At 39.1% G+C, this 24,815-nt stretch overlaps 1 protein-coding gene across 8 annotated transcripts in view; it reads left to right on the top strand.

Moving 5' to 3' along the window:
- Nucleotides 1–24,815, top strand: part of ccdc141 (coiled-coil domain containing 141) — a 129,676-nt gene that overhangs the window by 103,584 nt on the left and 1,277 nt on the right. For 7 of the 8 annotated variants that reach the window (XM_069935846.1, XM_069935847.1, XM_069935848.1 and 4 more), the window contains 6 exons: nt 1,749–1,889; nt 1,971–2,168; nt 6,315–6,498; nt 14,556–14,674; nt 16,221–16,751; nt 22,075–23,024. In XM_069935846.1, the coding sequence (XP_069791947.1) occupies nt 1,749–1,889; nt 1,971–2,168; nt 6,315–6,498; nt 14,556–14,674; nt 16,221–16,751; nt 22,075–23,024 (2,123 nt within the window). Of the gene's footprint in view, nt 1–1,748; nt 1,890–1,970; nt 2,169–6,314; nt 6,499–14,555; nt 14,675–16,220; nt 16,752–22,074; nt 23,025–23,166; nt 23,817–24,815 lie in introns of those variants that run through there. The other variant, XM_069935850.1, reaches the window with a different exon arrangement.

Genomic DNA, 24,815 nt, shown 5'->3' with positions numbered 1-24,815 from the left:
TTAGAAGCCATCTTTGAAAATACTATTAAATCAGTTACTTATTGTTGTTTTATTGATCATTACTGTTACAAAATCATCTATTTATCTTAACAGACCATTGCAGTTCCCTAAGTCACTGAATAGAACACTATCAAACAAATGTGATTTGCATTTTCACACTATCATCCCACAGCATAATTTAAAGGTCACGGAGATTCAGCATTGGTTCAGAAATTAGTCGAGCCTGCTTAATTTGAAGTTCTACAATCAGCCCAAGTCAGAACAAAGAGGGCTGAGATCATCTACTAATTGTGCCTTGGGCCTCGGTTGCATGCTGTGGTGAAGGGAACCAATCTGCTTCACACAAACAGCTCAGGAGAAAACAAAAATTAATTTCAAGCCGTTCAATGATGCCTTCAGATACATTCCAATTTAGGGATTGAGATCAAATCAGTCAAAGTGAAATCGATGCAACCACTGGGACTCTGGTTGGGAGAAATACCCTTGTTCCTCCAGTTAACCCCATTGTCTGATTTATTAAAAATACATGATCAAATCTCACCGAGGCCACCTGAAAACAATGGTCTGAAATTTACCATCATTTTCACAGCCTACATAGATGAACCACATGCTATCGTTTGTGCACATTATGTTTGCAAGATTCACATCTGAAGTTGGGATCTACTCCAATAAGATGAAACATTCTCTCTTGTCAAGGGTTTAAATTAATGACGAGAACCTCTTGAAATATTTAGACCTCTTTACCCTTTAATGCATTATATCTGTTTCTTGCAGTGCGAGAAAATGCCCTCCAACTACAGTGTTGCAGTTGGGGATTTATATTTTTTGCAACAGCTGCCATTGGCATTCCTTAGTATAATGCAGCAAATGTCTTTGGTGATGACCTAGGCTGCTGTATTTGGGGCTTCGGCTGGAAAGATCTGACAATACTTCCATCCCACACTGTGTCAATTCACTCAGCGGGAAGGGTTTAAAAAAAAGTAATAAATATTCTCATTCTTCTTCTTTCTTCTTTGGCTTGGCTTCGCGGATGAAGATTTATGGAGGGGTAAATGTCCACGTCAGCAGCAGGCTCGTTTGTGGCTGACACGTCCGATGTGGGACAGGCAGACACAGTTGCAGCGGTTGCAGGGGAAAATTGGTTGGTTGAGGTTGGGTGTTGGGTTTTTCCTCCTTTGTCTTTTGTCAGTGAGGTGGGCGCTGCGGTCTTCTTCAAAGGAGGTTGCTGCCCGCCGAACTGTGAGGCGCCAAGATGCACGGTTTGAGGCGATATCAGCCCACTGGCGGTGGTCAATGTGGCAGGCACCAAGGGATTTCTTTAGGCAGTCCTTGTACCTCTTCTTTGGTGCACCTCTGTCACGGTGGCCAGTGGAGAGCTCGCCATATAACGCGATCTTGGGAAGGCGATGGTCCTCCATTCTGGAGACGTGACCTACCCAGCGCAGTTGGATCTTCAGCAGTGTGGATTCTCATTAAGATGTCTTAAAAAGCAGAAGCTATTTCATTGCACTGAAAACTTAAGTGATGACATTTGTTATTAGCATCTACTGAATGATTTGTGGTGTGAAAAATCAAAACGAACTTCTTATACTTCAATAATAAATGTTCGATAAAAGCTAATTTTTTTCTGAATACAGTTTATCATTTATTTACTTATTGCTATGAAAATATCAGGAATGTTTAAATCTAATTATTTGCAGTTAGTTAATCTGATGTATAAATAATCTCATTAAAACATATACCTTAAGCTAAAGGAATCCTACAAAGACCTCAAGAGGAAGTTCAGCAACTTGAAATTCAATCACTTGAGAAAAAACGATAAGTTTCGGAATCTGAAAGTCATTGGAAATCAAATCCACCAAGTTGAAATGTATACTGAAAGAAAAGAGGTAAAACCGCGAACCTAGTTTAAGTAATTGAACAAGGCCATTTGGTACCAGTGTCAGACTAATTGTGTTTCCTGTGTTTAGATTTTCAAAAAGAAAATGCAACAGCACATGACAAAATTCAGTACAATTTTAGAGAAGCACATTCCCAAAGTGGAAATAAATCCACTTGTAGAATCCCTGAATGAATTACAGGAAGATGTCAATGAACTTGACAAGATCGTGGAGGATTACCAACAAAACTTGGGCAAGACTATGCATTTGCAACTGGCAATGGAAGAGGTAGGCAACATTTTTTCAAGTATTGGATAAATTTCGCTCCTATTTAATTTTGGCAATATGAAGAGCACCGCAGCAGAGTACAGGCCCTTCAGCCTCCGATGTTGTGTCAACCTATATATTCCTACCAAAAAATACTAAATACTTCCTTCCTCATTAAGCAATGTTCCCTCTAATTTTTAGTAGACAGTGTGTGCAAAAAAAATCTTCTGGTTCAAATTGTTTTTCCTCTGGCAAAAGTATGTGTGCACTGAGTGCTTGTGCAACTGTAAACTTGAAATTGATTCAAGATCATTTTGACACAGCCCACCTCTCATGGCTAATAAAACTGTATTGGCATGTTTTAATATAATACAAGTGTGATTGAATTCCAAGTTCTAAGTTAATTACTACATTATTTTAGGTACTGGGTGCAAAGCAGCTTAGAGGGAACAGTGCTTGTAACCCTCTATATTTTCATCCATGTGCCTGTCTAAGAGTATCTTAAATGTCTCTCATGTTTCCGCCTCCACCACCACCCATTTCAGGCATCCACAACTTTGTGTAAAAAAAAAAATACCCTGATGTCTCCCCTAAATTTTCTTTCCTTCACTTTGTACAGATGTTTTCTGATGCTTTGTGTTCCTGGGAAAAAGACACTGGGTGCCTACCTTATCTATGCCTCCCAAAATTTTGTAGAACTCTATTCAGTCTCCTCTCATCCTTCTTCGCTCCAAAGGGAAAAGTCCCAGCTCAGCTAACCTTGCCTCAGAAGATATTGTCCAATCTTGGCAACATCCTGATAAATCTCTTCTGCACCAGCACCATAGCTTCCACATCCTTCCTATAATGAGGTGACCAGAACTGAACACAATACTCTAAGTGTGGTCTCACCAGAGATTTGTAGAGTTGCAACATGACCACTCAACACTTGAACTCAATCGAATGAAGCCCAGCATCTCATAGACCTTCTTAACTATCCTATCAACCTGCGTGGCCACCTTGAGAAATGAATGGATTTGGACCCCAATGTGTCTCTGTTCAACCACACTGTTAAGTAACTGACCATTAATTTTGTACTTAGCCTTCTGGTTTGTCTTTCCATAATGCATCACCTTACACTTTTCTGGATTGAACTCCAGCTGCCATTTTTACACCCAACTCTGTGTCCTACCTATATCCTTTTGTGATCTATGACGGCCTTCAGCACCATCCACAACTCCTCCAACCTTCGTATCATCCCCAAACTTACTTACCCATCTTTCCACCTCTCCATCGGAGTTATTTTAAAAATTACAAAGAGTAGAACCCTGTGGAACTCTACAGTCACTGACCTCCAGGCAGAATACTTTCCATCCTCTACTACTCTCTGATATCTCAATGCAAGCCAATTTTCCATGGATCCCATGCCTCATAACTTTCTGAATGATTCTCTCATGGGGACCCTGTCACATGCCTTGCTAAAATGTATATAGCCTTCATCTACCATCCTACTTTCATCAATTTCTTTTGTTACCTCCTCAAAAAATTCAATTAGGCCCGTGAAGCACAGCCTTCCCCTCACCAAACCATGCTGACTAATCCAAGTTGACTGAACTTCTCCAAATGCTCATAAATCTAATCATTAAGAATTCTCTCCAATAGTTTGCACTGACATAAGACGCACTGGATGATGATTCCCAGGATTCTCCCTCTTATCCATTTTAAATAATGGGGCCACATGTGCCATTCTTCAATCCTCCTGCACCCCTCCCCCCCCTCACTCTGGACATGGAGGATTCAAAGATTATAGCCAATGCCCCAGCTATCTCTTCCCTCCGTTTCCACAGCATCTGGGTTACATTGCACCCAGCCCTGGGGGCGTCCCAATCATACAGTTTTTAAGAAAATCCAACAATTCCTCTTCCTGAATCTCGACATTGTCCAGCACACAAGCCTGTTCTATTCCAACCTCACTCTGATCAAAGACCTTTTCTCTTGTGAATACTGAAGCAAAGTATTCATTTAGGACCTCCTCAACCTCCTCCAGGTATGTGTTGTTGCCTTAATCCTACTTGCCAAGGCCTTCTCTGCCCCTTTTGAGCTCTTCTATGTCTTTTCTTAAATTCCTTTCTGACTACCATGATATTCTCATAAGCTCTTTCTGCTTCCAAAATCTAATATATGCTTCCTTCTTTCTCGTAACGAGTTTCCTCATCTGTTTTGTCAACCAGGGTTCACTTTTCCTACTATATTGTCCCAGATTCAATGGGGCAAACGTATCCTGAACATCTTCCACATTACTTCCGTGACTTCTCCAGTGAACATCTGTTCCAAATTTACTCTCCCTACCTCCTGCCTCATCCTATCATAATTTTCCCTTCCCCAGTTGAACACATTACAATTTTGTCTGCATTTAACCTTGCCAAAGCTATGCGAAAGCTCAGGGGTCTGTGGTCACTCTCACCGAAATACTCCACCACCAAGAGGTCCGCCACCTGACCAGGTTCTTTACCCTGTACCAGTGTGGCCTCTCCTCTCATCAGTTGGTCCACATACTATATCAGGAATCCATCTTGAACACACCTGACAAATTGAGTCCCATTTATCCCTCTTGCAATCAGGAGGTGACAGTCAATATAATAGTTATTTTTGTAATCTTAGCAATTTATTTTGTTACCAAGTGTATTTTTTTTAGATATACTTTTTGCTCAGAAGATGACCGGAAATGAAAAGCTTGTTTATTTATTTTCTATATGATCTGGCCATCATGAGCAAAGTCTGCATTTATTGCTTATTCTAAATTGCCTTTGAGTATCTGTTAGAGAGCTGCCACCTTGAATTATTCTGGCAGTTCCTCCAGTGGGGATACAGTTACAATTTCACATTTAGATCCAATGGTAATGAAAGGACAGCAAATTATTTCCAGGTTAGGATGCTGAGAAATCCAGAGGTAACGTGGAAGCTGGTCATGTTTCCATGATTCTGTCCTTCATGTTGGTAAAGATCATGGATTTGAGAAACTATCACAAATTCATCATTTAGTTTTTGTGCAGAAAACTAAATTAGGATCTATATCCTCTAAAATGCTAGGCAGTAATAAGTAATATAGATGGACTCAAAACCCATGAATGATTGCATGTAGGTATGAATTGTTTCACGCTGTGGAGTTGCAAATAGAATTGAACATTTCACAGTCATCAATGAACATCTTCATTTTAGAGCTTATGGTTGAAGGAACATCATTGATGAAGCAACTGAAGTTAAGATGGACTTAAATTGAGTGCAGAACATACTCTATACATGTTGATTTTACTCCATATAATGTCATAATAGTGCACTCACAGTTTCAGGGCCCTCACAGTTTCAGGGCCCTGGTTTTGATTCTGACTTTGGGTACTGTCTCTATAGCATTTGCATGTTCTCCCTTGATATGGACTTCTGCTGAGAGCATCTTTCTTCCCACAACCTAAAAGTGTGCTTGTAGGTTTAAATGGCAACTGTAAATGACCCTAAGTGTGGAGTGTTAATGGGCTTTTGAGGAAGAAGTTGATTACAGGATTCCATGAGTTGAGAACTAGTATGGGCTGAGCAGACTAAATGGCTTCCTTCTTTGCTGTGACAAGTCAGAGTGAGTTTTATACCATAAAGCTTTGGTCAAAAGTGTTTTTTGTTCTTGATTTGATATGAAATGCATGGAAGCATGAACTTTTTCTATTCATTTATAAAACTATTAGTGATCATAATCTGATGGTTATGAGAGTCATAAAACATTCAAAGGATTCTGGGTCAATTAAATGGATTTTTTTTAGAAAAAGTCCATGGCTTTTATTGTAAAGGTTGCATTGTTTACTTATTTTAGAAATATGGATATAATTGCTGACAATTTATTGAATGCATTTTAAAGATAATTTTATATGTTTTTGGATTTTAAATAATGTGGTAAAGATGGCACCTAAAATAGCTTAATAATTACGACTATCCCAGGATGAGATGAGAATACAGTAAGTTATTGAAGTTCAGTGGAGGCATGTGTGAAATGAACTGTGGACGTTCTACTGGTCCCTGTGTAAACACTAACACATGGTCTAGGAATGGAAATAATACCAATGTTTCATCTTCATAAATATATACACATCAACTGTTCTTTACAAAATCACATAATTTTGATATTTACAATCTCTATTTCAGACTCAGCTCTGGTGTGAAGAAACAAATGGTACAGTAGTTAGAGTTGGAAAGTATTCTACTGAGTGCCAGACCAAGGAATCAGTGGGAATTCTCTCCAAGCAGTTTGAAAAGTTTGTGTGGCCTACTGTACCACAACAGGAAGCGAGAATCCAGCAAATCACAGAATTGGCAAAGCAGCTATATGGTTAGAGCGCATGTTACCGTATTTCTATTTGAACTCATCAGACTGTGGAATGTTACTGTACGAAGGTGCACTCTCCCCTTGCCATTTGAGTAGCGTCAAAGTATGCTAGATGGCCTTAAAGGATTGGAAGCAAAGTAAATATTCCTTCACCCTGCCCCAGCTTTTCACCACTTTATTCCAAGCATGTGCCTCAACCACACCTGCCGAAAGAACATCTTGTGGTCTTTCCATGTATTAATTTACATTGTGAATCTAGATTTTCCTGCTTTACGGGTAGGATTAGTAACTAGTAGAAATATTTTTTTGAGTTGACATCCAAAACTGATAATGAACTGCAACCGGAATATTCTGTGCATTCTGGAAATCTGAGACTGATCTCATCTGTAACAAGAATAAATATTAAGTTGTGGCCTTTCCTTTTAAAGTGAAGCAGAATTCCCCATTTGACTTTTGAGGGGAAATTCCTTTTGCAAACCCTAAATGTGTGAAATTTCCATTCATGACACTAATCACATTTCTTATGTGGTTAGTGCAACACTATTATAGCGTCGGGTTCAAATCTGCCACTTTCGTCAAGGAGTTTGTATGTTCTCCCTGTGTCTGCGTGGGTTTCATCTGGATGCTCCGGTTTCCTCCCACCCTTCAAAATACACGGGGACTGTAGGTTAATTGGGGTATATGGGCTCATGGACCAGAAGGTCCTGTTATTGTACTGTATATCTAAAAACAAAAAAAAAAGCAAGAAACATTTAATTCCATTCGACAGAAATCAATTTCACCCAAGGGTTAAGCCTGGCCTTGGGGCAGTCAATCTTATAGGTGGAGAGGCAATTTTTTTGTGAATGTACAGCAACAACAACTTTTTCCTTCCTGGCTTAGGCCAAGTTACATTCACTGGATCTCTAGAACTGCTCCTTTGCGATGTAACAAAAGTCTAGATCTGGGAGCAACTGGCCATCAGTTGGAGTCTATTCAATAAATCTGCCAAAACCAAAAGTGAAGGGATAATGTTGATAAGTGAATGGATGATGCAACTACTGCAACTGTGCCTGCCTGTCCCGCATCAGACTTGTCAGTCACCAACGAGCCTGCAGCAGACGTGGACGTACCCCTCCATAAATCTTCGTCCGCGAAGCCAAGCCAAAGAAAGAAGAAGGATGATGCAACTAATTTGAGATTAGGAGACCTCTGAAATTCTGACTTATTCAACCCCACAGGGACAGTACAATGTGTACTGTAGTATTACTTTAGGACGAGAGGAAGAATACCTATTATATTGCTTGTTTACCTTCCTCAGGTAATCAAACCTTTTGGTCCACGATTCTGTCAAATGGAAATTAGAAGGAAGACACAGTGTAACTATTGCCTCCTACCATAATGCTTGCATGATAGCTTTCTTAAAACCTTTCTCACATGACTTTACAGCAGGCTTAATTTTATGCATCACCTTAGAATGATTGTAAGTCAACTTCACTGAAATGTTTGGAAAAAGAATGTCTTCAGCATATCCTCCCAATTCTAAGGCAATGAAGCATTTTTGAAGAGTCATGACATAATATATTGTTTCCATTTGCTAGATTCCAGCTTGTGTACTCCGGCAAATCCAGTAGTCACTGCACCTCAGTTTTTTGTGGATGTTAGACTTCAAGTATTTCCTTTACTGAACCGCCATTCCCAATTGCTGGCAAAGTTTACCCATGTTAAATAATTGTGCTTACTCAGAGATAAAGGATAGGAAACTAAATTAATCTAACGATTGGTAACAACCACAGGCATGTCAGTAAGCACTCTTGATGACCAACAAGCGATTATTAAGTTTAAGTCATGTCTTAAGAGAGCAAAGTCAGTATTAATAAGCCTATAGATCGTTGAGGATTGGATTTGTATTTCATCAGTTGTTCCTGACCCGATGGAGATCAGGTGAAAAGGATGAATATTCGGCTCTCATCCTTCTGTTTCGCTTGGAGACCTGTCATTCCTTATTATAATCCAAACTCGGTGCTACATATAAATAAGATTCTAGAGCTTATCATTATTATGGTTTTAGATACAGTACGTTTCCAATTATTCGAAATGCTTGGGACCGGATGCTTTTTGGTAACTGGATTCTTCAAATAACTGAGAAATTGTTTTAAACAGGCCAGTAGCTTCAGCAGAATACTTGTATCAGTGGTTAAACAACAAGAAAAAAATAACAGAAGGTTTTTCAAGCATGTTTAATTCTTATCAAAAAAATGATCTGCTTACAAAATAAGATAAAAAGCATACATTTAAGAAAAGATCTTTTTTTTCCCAAAAAAATTTCAAATAACTGAGAACTTGGGTTAAGTGGCTTTCGGATAATCGGGAACGTACTATAAATATAAACTTAAAAGCTTCCAAGGCATTCTTTGATTTAGTGATAACTGTCCACAACATATATATATATATATATATATATATATATGTATATATATTTATCTTTGGCTTGGCTTCGCGGACGAAGATTTATGGAGGGGGTAAAAGTCCACGTCAGCTGCAGGCTCGTTTGTGGCTGACAAGTCCGATGCGGGACAGGCAGACTCGGTTGCAGATATATATATATATTTATATATAAGATATAAATTCTTGTCAGCTCTTCATAAGTCGGTTTTAATGAACGGATATATCTTACAAGAAATGTCACTTGCAAAGAAATGCATTACTGTCTTGTTTATTCATCATTATTTAGATGCAAACATGTGTCAAGCTTTTTTGTGCACTAAATGTCTTCTACTTAACAATATTCCTTTACTTTCCATGTGCTAAAATATAAAAGTGTGCAGGAAATAGACTCCTCTGGAGACGGTTAACTTTCAATCTGCTGAACAGAATGGAAAGAAAATTAGGCAGGTTATTCCCTGTTACAGCTGCAGGAACGTCTATTACAATCTGAGATTTTATAGCTCTAATAATTCTCAGTTGTACTCTGGTCAAATCTCACAACTAAAGGTGCTGTTATCTACTTCCGGACAACAAGAGGCAGCATGTTTAATTGCCAGCAATTACAATATTGTCTGCCTAAACTTGGACAAGCAAAGCTAGCAGGAATAGCAAAATGTACAGTGCAGAGGGCATCAATCAAGAAATTAGAAAAGTTTGTGGCAAAGCCACACAATAATCGTAGCAACTTCAATCTTAGCATCAAGTGAGTAATCAGTTTGACATTATAACTTGGAGAATATATTTTTTGTGTCCTGTACAGTTTCCAAGAGTAAAACTTTTACAGAACCAAAAAGAAAATTGGTTATTTTCATCATTGTTCCACGTAATGATAGAGTTCAAACGTCACGTAATTCAGACAAAAGCTTGTGGCGCGATCAATGACCACCTGCAGTCACAAAATAACAGTCAAAGGTATTATTGATCAGAAGACCCAGACGTGCCTTACATGCTGCTGGTTCACGTCCAAGGCAGGTATTGAGGGAGGAGACTAGGGCTCTCAGCCCTTATGTGGAGAGCTGCAGATACAGAGGGTGAGCCAGCCTGCCCAGGCCAGTGAGGACATGCCCAGAGTACCGTGTTCCACCACATTTACCCTTCCTTTTTTTGAGTGAAGTCCGGCAATACCCTCCGCAATGTTTGGGACAAATAAATTGTTCTTCCTCTATTTTCCCCTGTGCTCCACAATTTTTACTTTGTATTCAAACAATTCACATGTGATTTAAAGTGCACATTGCAGATTTTATTCAAGGGTATTTGTGTCACAATTTGGTGAGACCACGTAGGAATTACAACAGTTTTAATACATAGTTCGCTTATTTCAGGGCACCATAATATTTGGGACAGAGCAATGGTGTGTATATTAATGTAGTCATGTTTAGTACTCCGTTTCATATCCCTTGCATGCAATAACTGTTTGAAGTCTGCAATTCATAGACATCACCAGGTGCTAAGTACCTTCTCTACTGATGCTCTGCCAGGCCTTTATGGCAGCCATCTTCTTAAGCTTCAACTTGTTTTGGGGAAGTTTTCTCTTCAACATATGGAAGGCATGCTCACTTGAATTTAGATCATGTGACTGACTTGGCCATTCAAGAATTTTCTAGTTTTTAGCTTTGAAAAACTCCTTTGTTCTTTTAGCAGTATGTTTGGGATCATTGTTTTGCTGTAGGATGAAGAGCCGACCAATGAGTCTGGAGGCATTTGCTTGAATTTGAGCAGATAAGATATTGGAAGGCAATGGTTAGCATAACAATTTGCGCGGAGTTCGAATCCCGTGCTGTCTTTCAAGAGATTATATGTTCCGGTTTCTTCCCACCCTTCAAAATGTACTGGGGCGATAGATCAATTGGAGGTAATTGAGCAGCAGGGGCTTGTGGGCCAAAATGGCCTGTTACTGTGCTGCATGTCTAAATTTAAAAATGTAAATTTAAGATGCTTCTATAGAGCTTAGAATGCCAACAGCAGTTTTATCATCAATGAAGATAAGTCTACTAGTACCTGTGGCAACCATACATGCCCCAATCATAACACCCCCATCACCATCAGATGAGGTGATGTAGCCGACTGCTGCAAACACACACACACACACACACACACACACACACATGCACACACACGCGCACACACACACACACACACACGCACACACACACACATACACACACACACAGTGTGGCAGGTTAAACTCACTCCTTTATTAGGGCTGGAAAGGCTGCTTTTATACTGTTCAAGTTCCCGCCATTTTTGCTGAGTCATCCATATGAATAACATTAGGGGGCGGGAACATCCATGCATATGAAAGCCCTTCTTCCCCAGCCTGTTTCTGATGAGTTCGCTGAGCAGCTTGACCAATGCCATTTTAGGGCTGTTGGTCTGATGCTGCCCCAGCTTCTACCCCCATTGGTTCGTTGTCCTGGGAGTCGCTTTAGCATTCTATGTCTGCGTCTGCTGCCGGCCTGATGTGCCGGCCTGATCTCTGCAATTGTGGGCTGCCACAGTTGTATGCTTTTGATCTTTTCCAGTTCCTTTATACCTCCACACTTTGCTATTGCCAACACTCTGATATTGGTCTCATCTCTCCACAAGACCTGTTTCCAGAATTCTGCAGGCTCTTTTAAATACTTCTTGGTAAATTGTAATCTGGCCATCCTGTTTGAGTGGCTAACTAGTGGTTTGCATCTTGCAGTGTAGCCTCTGTATTTCTGTTCATGAAGTCTTCTGAAGACAGTAGTGTGGTGCGCTAAGGTATCAGCAAGCAAATGCAAAACTCAAAATACTGTACAACAGGCTTTATTCCAGTAAAAGTCTGAACACCAATTCAAGCCTTGGTGGCTCCCCATGTGACTGGCTCAGGAGGGACCAGCTCAGGTTTATATTCAGGTTGGTTGATAGACAGCCGGCCAGGTGGAGTCAGCCCCTTAGGTGGTCTATTCAAATCGGCTGTTTGACAGCCGATTTCAGCCTTATAATGGCTTTTTTAATTTAATTGGCACAACTCTGGTCCTCATATTGAAAAGTCGTAACGACAGACTCCAAAGGTGATCCAAAGCTTAGAAGCAACCCTCGCTCTCTCATACCTGCACCAATGAAGCAATTAAACATACCTGAGTACTCACAAACACCTGTAAAGCCAAATGTTCCAAACATTATGGTGCCCTGAAATGGGGGAACTCTGTATGAAAAGTGTTCTAATTTCTACATGGTCAAACCAAAATATATACAAATAACCTTTAATAAAATCTGGAACGTGCACTTTAAGCACATGTGAATTGTTTGATGGCAAATTTAAAACTGTGGAGCACAGGCAAATAAAGAAAAAAAGTGTCTTTGTCCTAAACATTATGGAGGGCACTGTGACTATGAGGGGCACATTGGCTAAGGTGGGCTGACGAATTAAATTAATAGGTTTGCCAGTAGATGGGTAATGGAAAGTATTTAATCAATCTCAACAAATGTATTTATTCAATAAAAACCAAGAGGAAAATGATCCAACCATGGCCAATCAAAGCATTAGAATAAAAATGATGGTTTTAGGTACCTGAAGTCATGGGGAAACTAAAATCTATTGATTGCAAGGAGCCTAAATTTAATAATATTAGTCAAAAAATAAGATGGGGGGGGAGGGAAAGATGTCAAAAAGTCCCATAGAGCTAATAACTTTCATCCTACATTTCTAAAAAGGATAGTTTCATACATATTACATCCATTAGTAGTGATTTTCTAAAGTATAAAACCTAACTTTTAAAATGTATTTTATTAATTTTTAAATTTAGACATATAGCACAGTATAACTACGTGGCTGGTACGTTTCAAATGGTGGGAGGAAACCTGAGCCCTGGGGAAACCCATGCAGATACGGGGAGAACATACAAACTCCTTACAGATAGTGGAGGATTCGAACCCCAGTCCCGATCGCTGGCGCTATAAAGGCGCTGCACTAATCGCTACACTAACCGTGCCACTCAATTATGTTGCTAATTAAGTTTTGAACTGAATATTTTAATTCTTCCAATAAACTTTTTTCCTTTGCCACAATACTAAAATTAGTATAATTGTGGTTAAATAAAACACACATATATGTCAGTGACAAATAATCTGCCCCTTCTCAGTTTCTTCTACCTTTAATGTAGTTGAGCTCACTTCAAAACCTCTTTACTGGGTAAAATGCAGTTGCTTTATTCCACTCTTACCCACCTATAAGAGCTGGATAATCATCTGCAATCGTTTCTATTCTAGCTCTTGTAATGTTGGCTCTGGCTTTCATCAAGGATCCATTCTATCTCTTGCCCTGCCAACATAATCAGTCTGGTTCATCAATGCCCTTTCCAGCTGGACTTCCTCATTCCATTCTTGGTGTAGGCCAAATTCAATCTGGACCCCATTTTGATTGTGGTAAACATTTTGAATGGCGTAGAAATGTAGGCAATTAGATCTACTGTAAGCTACTTATTTAAAAGGCTTCCTTTCCAAAGGTTTGAATGCAATTAGTTTTGAATAGATGGTTGTAACCCATGGTTGCTACGTGACAACATCCTTCACTAAGCAGTGGAAATTTCAAAGACCATGAACAAAATTAAGCTATTGCTTTTTTTAAATAAATACAGCTCAGCCAAGCTTTTAAAAATACTTTTTTTTCTGATGTGAATAAGTTCAGGACCTGTAAATTTATTTTTCCTGCTCTGTAATAGCCCACACTGGACTGAGGAATTATTTATTTTAATATAAATTTTCGGTTAAAAATTGTCGAAGGAGACAGCTACAACATAAAGGAGTGGTTATTCAAAACATGTCGAAAATACTTTGAGAATTCTATGCCCAGGAGAATTGTGGAGACCAGATCATTTAAGGTGGGGACAGATAAATATTTGAAAGATTGAGGGTAACAGGGAACTGGCCCAGAAGGGCAGCATCAATCAGTCATGATCCATATTGAATGGCAATACAAATTTGAGATCCTGCTCCTATTTCCTTGTGTTCCTGTATTTCAAAATTACTATTTATAGATCTATATCTTCACATTTCAAATGGATATTGTCTTATAACTAATTTAATGACCCTGCAGTTACCAATTTTACAATAAGCTTTATTACATATGGGAGGATAGATGTTTAATTACAAGTTTTGGTGAAACATAGATATAAACATTATAATTACTTCACATTTTTCTGCTTACTGGATAACTTCAGAAGGGAAAGGATTAGAATTTGAAGCCAAGTAAAATAGTTAATTCTTAAAATCTTTTTCAATTAGCCATATGTTGTCATTGTTTAAGTGTTTGCTACTTGTTTCTTTATTTGACTGTTATGATATTGAGTTTATACATCATAGTTTTATTTTTCTTCTAATTTTTTTTCATTTTTTTATATATTACATTTATGGCTTTATGTACTATTTATGTAAAATACCATAAAAAATTGTAAAAAGATTAATAAACCTATTTTGAATAACGTCCTTCAGCACCTGTAGCTCAAATAGGAATCTTCTCTATCTTTATATTAATAGCAAATAAAAATGTACGTCCTCAACGAATGTGCATTTGATACTCAATTTTGATCTGGAAAACCAATAGGCTTTTTACATGTTTATTTTTACAGGTCCTGAAGAAGCAAGGAAAATTGTGAACCAAATGGCAATGAAACACAGCGAAATCCTTGACTCAATAAAGGAACTGTGCAATGGGTTAAGAGATCTTGAATCGAAATTCGACAAAGTGGTAAGCAGAAAAGTTGTCCGTGTGATCATTGTTATTTCTTATTGATGCGAATATGGTTTATCCAATATTCAGTAATAGATGAGTAGAAACTGTCAACAATTAAGTATCATAACATTAAGTTTCCGATCCCAGCAACTTTTACTAGATTCCTTGCATGCAGACTCTGACATGAGAACTGTCAGATCCTGAAATGGACCATTTGACATGTTGACATATTCTCAGCATTGCCAGTTCATTTACTCTGATATCTGTTACAATGTTAAGCATCCACTTGCCCTCAACTCATCTACTGAAATTCTCAATTTTCCCTTGTTACCTACTGATGACAATTATAATGCACCTCTCATTGGTCTCTCTCTAAGCTCTACCTCTACCCCAGGAATATTGTGACGCTGTGATGTTCTCCCTCATCCAAAATGCAACTTCCTCTCCTGTACTTCCAGTGCTGCCCATTCCTCAGCCATGTTTCTGTCATAGCCATAATATCACAGTCCCATGCCAATCCATGCCCGGAGTTCCTTCACTTTACCTCTCAGATTTCTTGTATTAAAATGAATGCAGTTTAGCCTGTCAGACATTTCCTTCTCCCTGTCCCACCCCTGCTTCTCTTGCCTCCTGGACTTGCTTTAATTTAATTGAAGCAACAAGTCTCGCCCTCTCATCAGGCACATTACTACTTTGGGAGTCTCTTTCTCACAAACCAGTTTCGAATACCTCTATCAAATCTCTACCAGGGTCCTTAGTGCAGGTGCAATCCATTCCATTCATGCAAGCCTCCACTGCCCAAGAAACCCTCCTTCCTGCAGCAGCTCACCTGCCCTATCCTCTCATTTCCATCCTCACTAATGCATGGGGGTCTGCTTTTCAACCTTCTGCCTCATAGCGTACATACACACTACAGGATCTCATCATTTCTCTACCGGTGGATGAACTATGTTGAGTATGGGTAGCGGGAAGGAAGGGAACTTTTGGTGAAGGTAAATTGAAAAGATCAATATTAGGCACTCATACTTTGAACAATGGATCGATCCTTCATTCATTTGTGATCTTTAAATCATACTAATTAAAGTTAAACAGCAAGAGATTTTGAAATGCTGAAGTTGGCAATTGCATACACTTGATTTCTCAGCCAGGTATGGAATACTTATCAGTATATGTGTGCTCAGTGATCAGAAATTTGTACTTTTAAACTAATCAAGTTGTATATATATTTTTGGTGGATTTTTTTTACAGTTAATATTAGTAAGTATATAAAAAATATTTAAATGGCTTGCGCATTGTGTTGAGAGGTGACATCGTAAGTAATGAAGGGCAGGAAAACCATTTATAACCAAAGAAGTTACCAGGTAATTACTGAAAGAGCTGACAAAAAGTATAGCTCTAATCTAATGAAAGCATGACACAGGAAATGTAATTACTTATGGCATAAGTAAAAAAAAGGCTGAAGTGAATGGGGAGAGAAAATATCAAATGGAAGAATTATCTTGTTAAACACACAGAAGTCTATGTGAATGATTTTTTAAAATATTTCCCTTATTCTTGTTAGACAGATTCCAACGATTTCACCCAGACATCACCTGCAGATCGAGAGATTCAGACAATGGAGCACGATGAACAAGAGAAGGTGATCAAAGCTTCATCGAAATGTACTGTGGATGCAGCTCAGGTGACAAAAGATAACAAAGAATGGCACCTGGCTTCTGTGCATAAACGTCGTATTATTGGATTACCCACTGACGATGTCCAGAAAATAACAGATAAATCGAAGATCTCTGATGAAAGAGGCATAAGTGCTCAGCAATACATTACAGTTTTAACCCAGCCATTCAAAATGAAGTTTTCTCAGATCACGTCAGATTTCCCCAAAAAATATTCCACTGACACAAGAAGAAGAGTTTTTGCTCTCCAGCTTGCAGAAAACAGACAAGAGCACACAATTCCTTCTATGGCAGCTATTGGGACCGGCACAGAAATTTCAGATACAAAGTTTCCCAATGAATGTCAAGTAGACAAAACTGAAAACAGAAGAAAACTGAATAATTGGACCAGTCAAGAACCTCAATTTTCATTCAATCATGTATGTACTTCTCAAAATGTTAACCAACAGTACTCTTAACAGCAGATCAAAGCATTTTAAGAACAGGGTCTGTTTATAATAAGTCAATTTTTTTTAACAAAAAATATTTACATTATGATAGCTTAAAGCACATTGACCCCTACTTTATACTGTCAATACACATGTAACAGCCAATATTTCCCTGCATTCCTTTTGGGTTTCTATGCACATTTCTAGTTTAAGTTGTTCACAGATATATTTCCTCATGAAGTTGCTACAATTAGATAACTTTGAGGTAAGTATCAGTATTTTTAGATTTTAATTGTTTGTGTACATTTAAATATTTAGGGATATTTTTATTTTAAATCTCGAGTTATCAGTTTCAATGATGTTTGTATGTTTCTGAACATTAACCTTTTTATTAACTTTGACAATTGGATGAACTGCTTAGCAAGCTGTCAAAGCTTCTTTTGATGGTTCTGTACATCCCTTCCCTCCAGGGAAATGGCAATTATGTCATGAAAGAACTAACGTGGCCACTGATGGAACCAACTTCCTTCTGCAAGTTCTTGCTGTGTAAATTGAGAGTTTGGAATGTTTCCTTTCTCGGTCAGCATATCACTGCAGATTTCAATGGTTGTTATTCATTCCATGAACCCATCCCTGTTGGCTCTTGAGAAGGGCTCAAATTTTGAACTAAGTTTAATATTATTCAGTTTGAATTGTGTTATGAGGATATGAGTGGCTATGCCCCTTCAGTTTAGAACATTACAGCGCAGTACAGGCCCTTCATCCCATGATGTTGTGCCGACCTATTCAACAGTCTAAACCGGGGTGTCAAACTCAAATTCACAGAGGGCCAAAATTAAAAACTTGGACTAAGTCGAGGGCCAAACTAAATATTTATTGAAAATTTTCAACAACATCTGCATGTTTTCTCTTCTTTCAACATATGTAATGTTAAACTTTTTCTTATTAAAATAAATGTTTAATAATAGCTTTGGTTAAACTCTTTCCAGAAGAAGCATTAACAAATGAGAAATAAAATATTCAATCAATAATATTTCTCTCTAGCCTTTAAGCTCCTTTTAAATGTATTTATTTTCACAAGCCAACAAGTCAAAAAAATAACAACTTGCTTCAACGAAAATCCAATCTTTCAACGATGAACAGTCCAAAGTGAACGAAAGAAAATATGAATCCAAGCTTAGCTTGCTCCACTGTGATTTACTCTGATGCACCTGGGTCTAAACCAGATACTTGGCATCTCTTCTTAGATGCAAGTTCATCAAACTCTGGGGTCAGAGTTAGCCTCCCACCTGTCTTGAAATGTCCTGTTTTCTGTCTTTCATTTGGACATTTTTCGTAAGGGGTTTATTACATGTGAGTTAGGCGACAGGTCGCAGATACTAATGAAAGTAAAGAGAGGAGGTGGGGGCGATTAGCGGGCTGACGGGCCGGCGCCAACGCATTTGCAAAGCATTCTGGGATTTGTAGTATTAGCTGTGCATGCGCTATACTGGCGCGGCGGCCAGCGGGCCAGCTCTAATACATATTTGATATGATCTTGCGGGCCAAATATAAGTATATCACGGGCCAAATTTGGCCCGCGGGCCTGAGTTTGACATGTGTGGTCTAAACCTTCCCTACCTCACACCCATTACCCTCTATTTTATTTGCATCCATGTGCCTGTCCAAGAGTCTTTTAAATGCCCCTATTGTATCTCCTCCAAACCACCCCTGACACTGCATTTCAGGCACCCCTGTGTATATATTTAAAAAATTACCCCTGATGTCTGACTTAAACTTTCCTCCCTTGTACAGATGTATTTGCTACGTCAGCTTAGGAAAAGGGGGCTGGCTGTCCATCCTATCTATGCCACTCAAATTTCGTATCAATCTCTATAAAATCACCTCTCATCCTTCTTCACTCCAAAGAGAAAAGCCCTAACTCTGTCAACCTTGCCTCATAAGACTTATTCTCCAATCCAGGCAACATCCTGGTTAATTTCTTCTGCACCCTCTCTGAAGTTTCCACATTCTTACTGTAATAAGGGGACCAGAACGCAACACATTATTCTGTGTGGGTTTTATAGAGCTGCAGCATTACCTCTTGACTCTTGAACTCAATCTCCCCTCCTAATGAAGGCCAGCATACCATAAGCCTTTTTAAATAAGGGATGCCTCAAATGAGGAAAAAGGAGCAGCTAAGTCAGTGGTACTCAGCTTACTCCCTATGCCATAGCTGCTCTGTAATTAATAAGGGATTGCTTAAAGTGGTACGTGGGTGGAAATAAAAAGTTTGAAAACCTCTGTTTTAATTGTACCTCATTGACTCGTTATGTGCACGATTTCATAACTCCAAAGGAAAAGGGCCAATGACAATTTTTCTCAAGCAAAATATTTCAGTAACAATTGGGTCTAGAGCAGTGATTCTCAACCTTCCCTTCCCACTCACATCCCCTCTTAAGCAATCCCTTACTAATCACAGAGCACTTATGGCATAGGGATTACTTAAAGTAGTATAGGAGTGGAAAGATAAAGGTTGAGAACCTCTGAGCTAAGTGGAGAGGACTGGAGATCAACTTTCAGTGGCCTAAAACCCTGAAGTCTTAAAAGAAATTGTGGCTCCCAATGGTGATGAGACACTCAGAAAGTTTTATATTGATTTTTGTTGGTATCTTTGCATTGTGGACAAGGCCAGTATAGGAGTGGAAAGATAAAGGTTGAGAACCTCTGAGCTAAGTGGAGAGGACTGGAGATCAACTTTCAGTGGCCTAAAACCCTGAAGTCTTAAAAGAAATTGTGGCTCCCAATGGTGATGAGACACTCAGAAAGTTTTATATTGATTTTTGTTGGTATCTTTGCATTGCGGACAAGGCCAGTATTTATTGCCCATCCCTCATTTCCCTTAAGAATTGATGGTGAAATGAACTCTTGGACCATTGCAGTTTTTCTGGTGACTGTACTCCTAGAGAGCTATTGGAAAGTTCCATTCCTATTCGTATTGGTGATGTGTCTCCAAATCAGGATGTGATTTGGAGAGAAACCTGAATGTGGTTGTAGTCCCTTGTCTAACGTCAGTCTCCCTGGTGTTTGGAAGATACGGTTGGCACAGCCAATGTAAATAACTACAGTGATTTTGTAGGTGGTGGACACTACAATCGCTGTGTACCAGCAATTGAGAGAATGAATGTTTAGGGTGATTGATGAGGTAGCAATGAATTGAGCTGATTTATCCTGGATTGGGTCTTTATTCTTTGGAGCGTAGAAGGTTGAGAGGGGATTTGATAGAAGTATTTAAGATTATGAAAGGGATAGACAGAATGGATGTGGATAGACTATTTCCGTTAAGAGGAGGAAAGTTTAAAACAAGAGGACATGAGTTAAGAATTAAGGGGCAGAGGTTTAGAGGTAATATGAGGGGGAACTTCTTTACTCAGAGAGTGGTAGCCGTGTGGAATGATCTTCCGGGAGAAATAGTGGCGGCGGAGTCAATTGTATTATTTAAGAAAAGGTTGGACAGGTCTATGGATGAGAAGAAGATGGAGGGTTATGGGCATTGTGCAGGGAGGTGGGACTAGAAAGGGGTGTTTGGTTCGGTGCGGACTAGAAGGGCCTAATGGCCTGTTTCCATGCTGTAATTGTTATGTTATGTTATGTTAACTTTATGAGAGCCTTTAAAACTGCACTCGTCCAGGCAAGTAAGAGGTACTCCATTAAACTGCTGACACTGAGGTTTTCAACTGAAACTTAACAGGGTCCAACACTACTCCTTCCCACTTATATAGAACAGCAGTGTCACTCTGGTTGGTCCCTCCTGATGCTGAGACCAATGATTTACCCAGGGATCAGGATGGAGTCTGGCAACATCGTCTGTAAGATATGTACCTGCAAGTTCAATTAGGTCAGGCAGTTAATGAACTGGTCTGACAGGCAGCTGCTCAATTTGTGTGTACAACTTTGGAAGGTTGTTTGAATTCCACCCTATTTCCTTCTTTCTCTGCCCAGATCTGGGAGCAATGGTATACTCAGTGGCCGTTTCAGTCACGTGCATGAGGTGATCCTGGAGTGATACATACAAGCCAAACTACAAAACAATTGCATTTTTCTTCCCCTGACAGGTGTTAATAAACCAAGTGGATTTTTGCCGCAATCGCTTAGTTTTTGAGATGATTACTACTGAATACTACTTATTTTCTTTGTAAATTATTAATTAGTTTTAAATGTCGTAGCTGCCAGGATGGGATTTGTTATCTGGGTCTCTGGATTGTTAGTGTAGGGTGCTAATTCAGCAATTTAGCTACCATGCTGTATAGTTAGGCCTTAAGCCAATGTCCTGTTTTTTTCTAACTAAAAGCACAAAATGCTGGAGAAGTTCCAACAGTGTCCTTTATGTAGCAAAGGTAAAGATACAGAACCGACGCTTCGGGCTTTGTGTTTTTATTGCAAACATGGTGTCTACAAATGTTCATGATTTACTTTTTTATAACTCTTGGATGTTATCACTAGCTGATTTGGTATTAGACATAAAGTGCCACATTAAGTGATTGAAATATTGTGAACTCCACCCATTAATAACACTGGACAACAACCATTTTGCTTCCTGAACACTTTTAGGTGTAGTTTATGGATTTTGGGCAGCTGATCATAAAAATCATTCATACGCCATATTTTAGATATAACCTATTTCCTGACATATTTAAAGACTATTTCAAAATTACAAATCCATGAAATGCAACATGTCATGGAAAATTAATTTTCTGCATTTGAACTTGGACGTCTTCCTGGCTGATCTCAGTAAAGCCAGTGATGAACATGGTGAAAGGTTACACCAGGACATTGCCACCATGGAAAAGCAGTATCAGGGCAACTGGAATCCATCAATGCTGGCCGACTATGGTTGGACACTGACACGAGAGGCATCAGGTACTGAGTACAAATGAGAACCAGTGGGAAAACATTTTTAGGTCAGTTGAACTAACGCAGTGTGTCAGCATCATTAAGCAATGAAACATGCTAAATTCAATGGAAGTTAATTTAATGTTTCTCCAACTTCCTACCTTAATACAACGAATCTGAAATTAGCTTTGTGCTCAGCTTGACGTTGTGTGCCATAATCCCCAATTTTTTTCAGAAAGCAAACTTTTTGAGGAAAAAATGTTGTCCAGTGTAATTTAGGACTTTGACAGTGGAAACTGCAGTCGTGACGATCCGATTGTATTGCTAAGATTATCAAGGAACTGCCAAGGGGCTTGGCTAAAATAGTTATTCTATAATAAGCAAATTTTAATGTGCATAACAAATTAACTAAATTATAGATACAATTTCATTTGTTTTTAAGGAACTTTTAAAAGATAACTTGGATGGATCCGTAAGAAATGAAATCACAGATTCAATTGCAGAAGATCCAGATTCTCAGGAAGCTATCAAGTTATTTCAGATTTGTACCGAAGGCAGCGTAGTACGACAAAATAAACCTCCTGTTAATGAAATCCTGTCTGTAGAATATGAATATATGTCACCTGATGACATCTCCTTGCCTCCACTTCCTGATACTCCTGAATCAATTCAACTCTATTCTGAGACAGAAGTGGACAAAATTTCTAGACTAAGTTTACATGGTCTGCACGCTGGGTCACATAATGGTGAGCCACAAAAGCAAATAGGCTTTCACAGAATGATTGACACATTTCAGACCCTTGAACCTAGTAACCCTGGTGATAAAATGAATCACTCGAGACCAGATGATGGTTCAGAGCATCTGAATATCAGTGTTAAAGCCTGCACTGAAAACAGATCTGAATCTTCTTTTATTAATAGCCCACTAACATGTCTTGCCCCCAGTACTATTTCAAACACAATTTCACCGATCCTGAAGTCCCAAATGGTAACTAATTCATCAGTCTCTGATTCTACCTGCGATGTGCATGAGAGACAACCACAGACCTGCGACCTGCCTGAGTGGGTGACAACAACCCAGGAATCGCTGCACGATTCCAACAGTAATTATTTCAGAAAAGAAATGAGCTCTAAGAGAAATAATGTGTATACTTCATCTGGATCATCAAAAGTGCCCCACAATGCTCAAAACTTAATGCATGATGCAGCTCACCATATGGGCGTTGTCATCCACAAAGAAATCAGATGTACATCAAGGAATACACGCACTTGTAATCTACCCTGCACTGCCCCCAAATTCAACAAGCTGATGTCTAATGTCAGTGTGGTCGAAGGTTCTCCTGTGACCTTGGAAGTTGAAGTAACAGGACTCCCAGATCCAACTTTGACATGGTGGGTAACCTCTAACACCCATAGTTTGCAAGTAGATTTGCTTTGAGTAAGGAGTATTTTGTGTAAAATTAATAAATATTTAGATGATTAACATGAGCTTGTGGATGTCAACATACCTATACTATTCTTGGTGTTTTTACAGCATAGCTTCCAGTTCAACTGAGACAAGTTTTGAAAAGATTTTTTGGAAGCTGTAAGAACTTTCATACAAGTAATCACTTATTATGCAAATGTTCAGCATTGAACAAAGTTAAATACAAATTAAATGACTCTCTTTTTTGCTAGCTATTAAAAATGAGTCTATTGGTATTTGATGCAGTCAACTAAATGGACAGCAGTTAAAAAAATTCTCAGTTATTACTGGAAGTGAATGTAATGCGGGCAGGGAAATTGCTTTTAAGTAAACTTTTGATGTGTATATTTACATTCCATAATGGTCTGAGAGGTTTTGGCAGTTAAGAGCAAGTGCTTAATGTATCCAACCATCACTAAATCACCTTGACTGCTCTTGATATAAAGAGTAAGGTCATATCAGAGGGGAATAGTGGCTGTTCAGAATGTGTAATGAAGCTGAGGTGAATGAGCTATTGAAAAGGAAACGGTGGAGATGGATTGCTACCGAATTTTTATGTCAAATGTGTGGAATTGGTCATAAGTTGGATGAGTATTTTTTTCAGACATGGATGCAGGAGAGAAAAGGAGATGTTGAGAAATGAGTAATCTAGTCATAGTTTTATACCATTGTAATAGACCCTTCAGTTCAACTTGCCCACACTGTCTACCCAAGCTAATCCCATTTGACTGAATTCACACCATCTCTCTCTAAACCTTTCCTATTGTGTTTCTGTTTAAATAAATGTTAAAATTGTACCTTCTTCTACCACTTCTTCTGGCAGCTCATTCTATATATTCTCTGTGTGAAAATGTGCCCCTCAGATTCCTTTTAAATCGTTCCCCACTCATCTCAAACTGATGCCCATTAAAAGATGTTTGAGGTGATGGGAGAAGAGAAGCACTTGAATTGATGAGGTGGTAAAGGGGCCATTAACAGTAGTAAGCCAATAACTAGGGAACAAAACTAGGGAGAAGAGAGAAAGTGTGAAATCAGAGGAGCAGTGAATTGCAATAAATTGAATTGCAGATTGAGGATGAAAAATCACTTGTTGTGGAACTTATCAAGGGAAGGAACGAGACTATCACAACATAAAATTTGGATGGATTTGGTTTGATTTTGAATGAACAATAATATAACATGTGAGAATTTCAAACCAGGAAGGTGTAGTAGAACCAGGCTCTCAGTCTCTGTAGCGAACCCGTAAATAAGTGAAATTGATGACCCTGTTGCTTCAAACATTCTTCACGCCCAGTGTGCTTTCAGCTGTGCACGTGGGTTTTTTTTGTGTAGAATAAAGGCATTTAGCATTTAACCACCGCCAGTGGGCTGATAACGCCTCAAACCGTGCATCTTGGCGCCTCACAGTTTGGCGGGCAGCAACCTCCTTTGAAGAAGACCGCAGAGCCCACCTCACTGACAAAAGGCAAAGGAGGAAAAACCCAACACCCAACCCCAACCAACCAATTTTCCCTTGCAACCGCTGCAATCGTGTCTGCCTGTCCCGCATCGGACTTGTCAGCCACAAACGAGCCTGCAGCTGACGTGGACTTTTTACCCCCTCCATAAATCTTCGTCCGCGAAGCCAAGCCAAAGAAAATTAAAATAATGGAAGGTGCAGTATTCTTTTTTGACTTACAATGGGTTTGCCGGAATGCACTGGGCTCCCTCCAAAGCAA

The sequence above is a fragment of the Narcine bancroftii genome, chromosome 4 (genome assembly GCF_036971445.1).
Source record: "Narcine bancroftii isolate sNarBan1 chromosome 4, sNarBan1.hap1, whole genome shotgun sequence".
Lineage (NCBI taxonomy): Eukaryota > Metazoa > Chordata > Chondrichthyes > Torpediniformes > Narcinidae > Narcine > Narcine bancroftii.
This window is presented reverse-complemented; position numbering and strand designations above follow the sequence as displayed.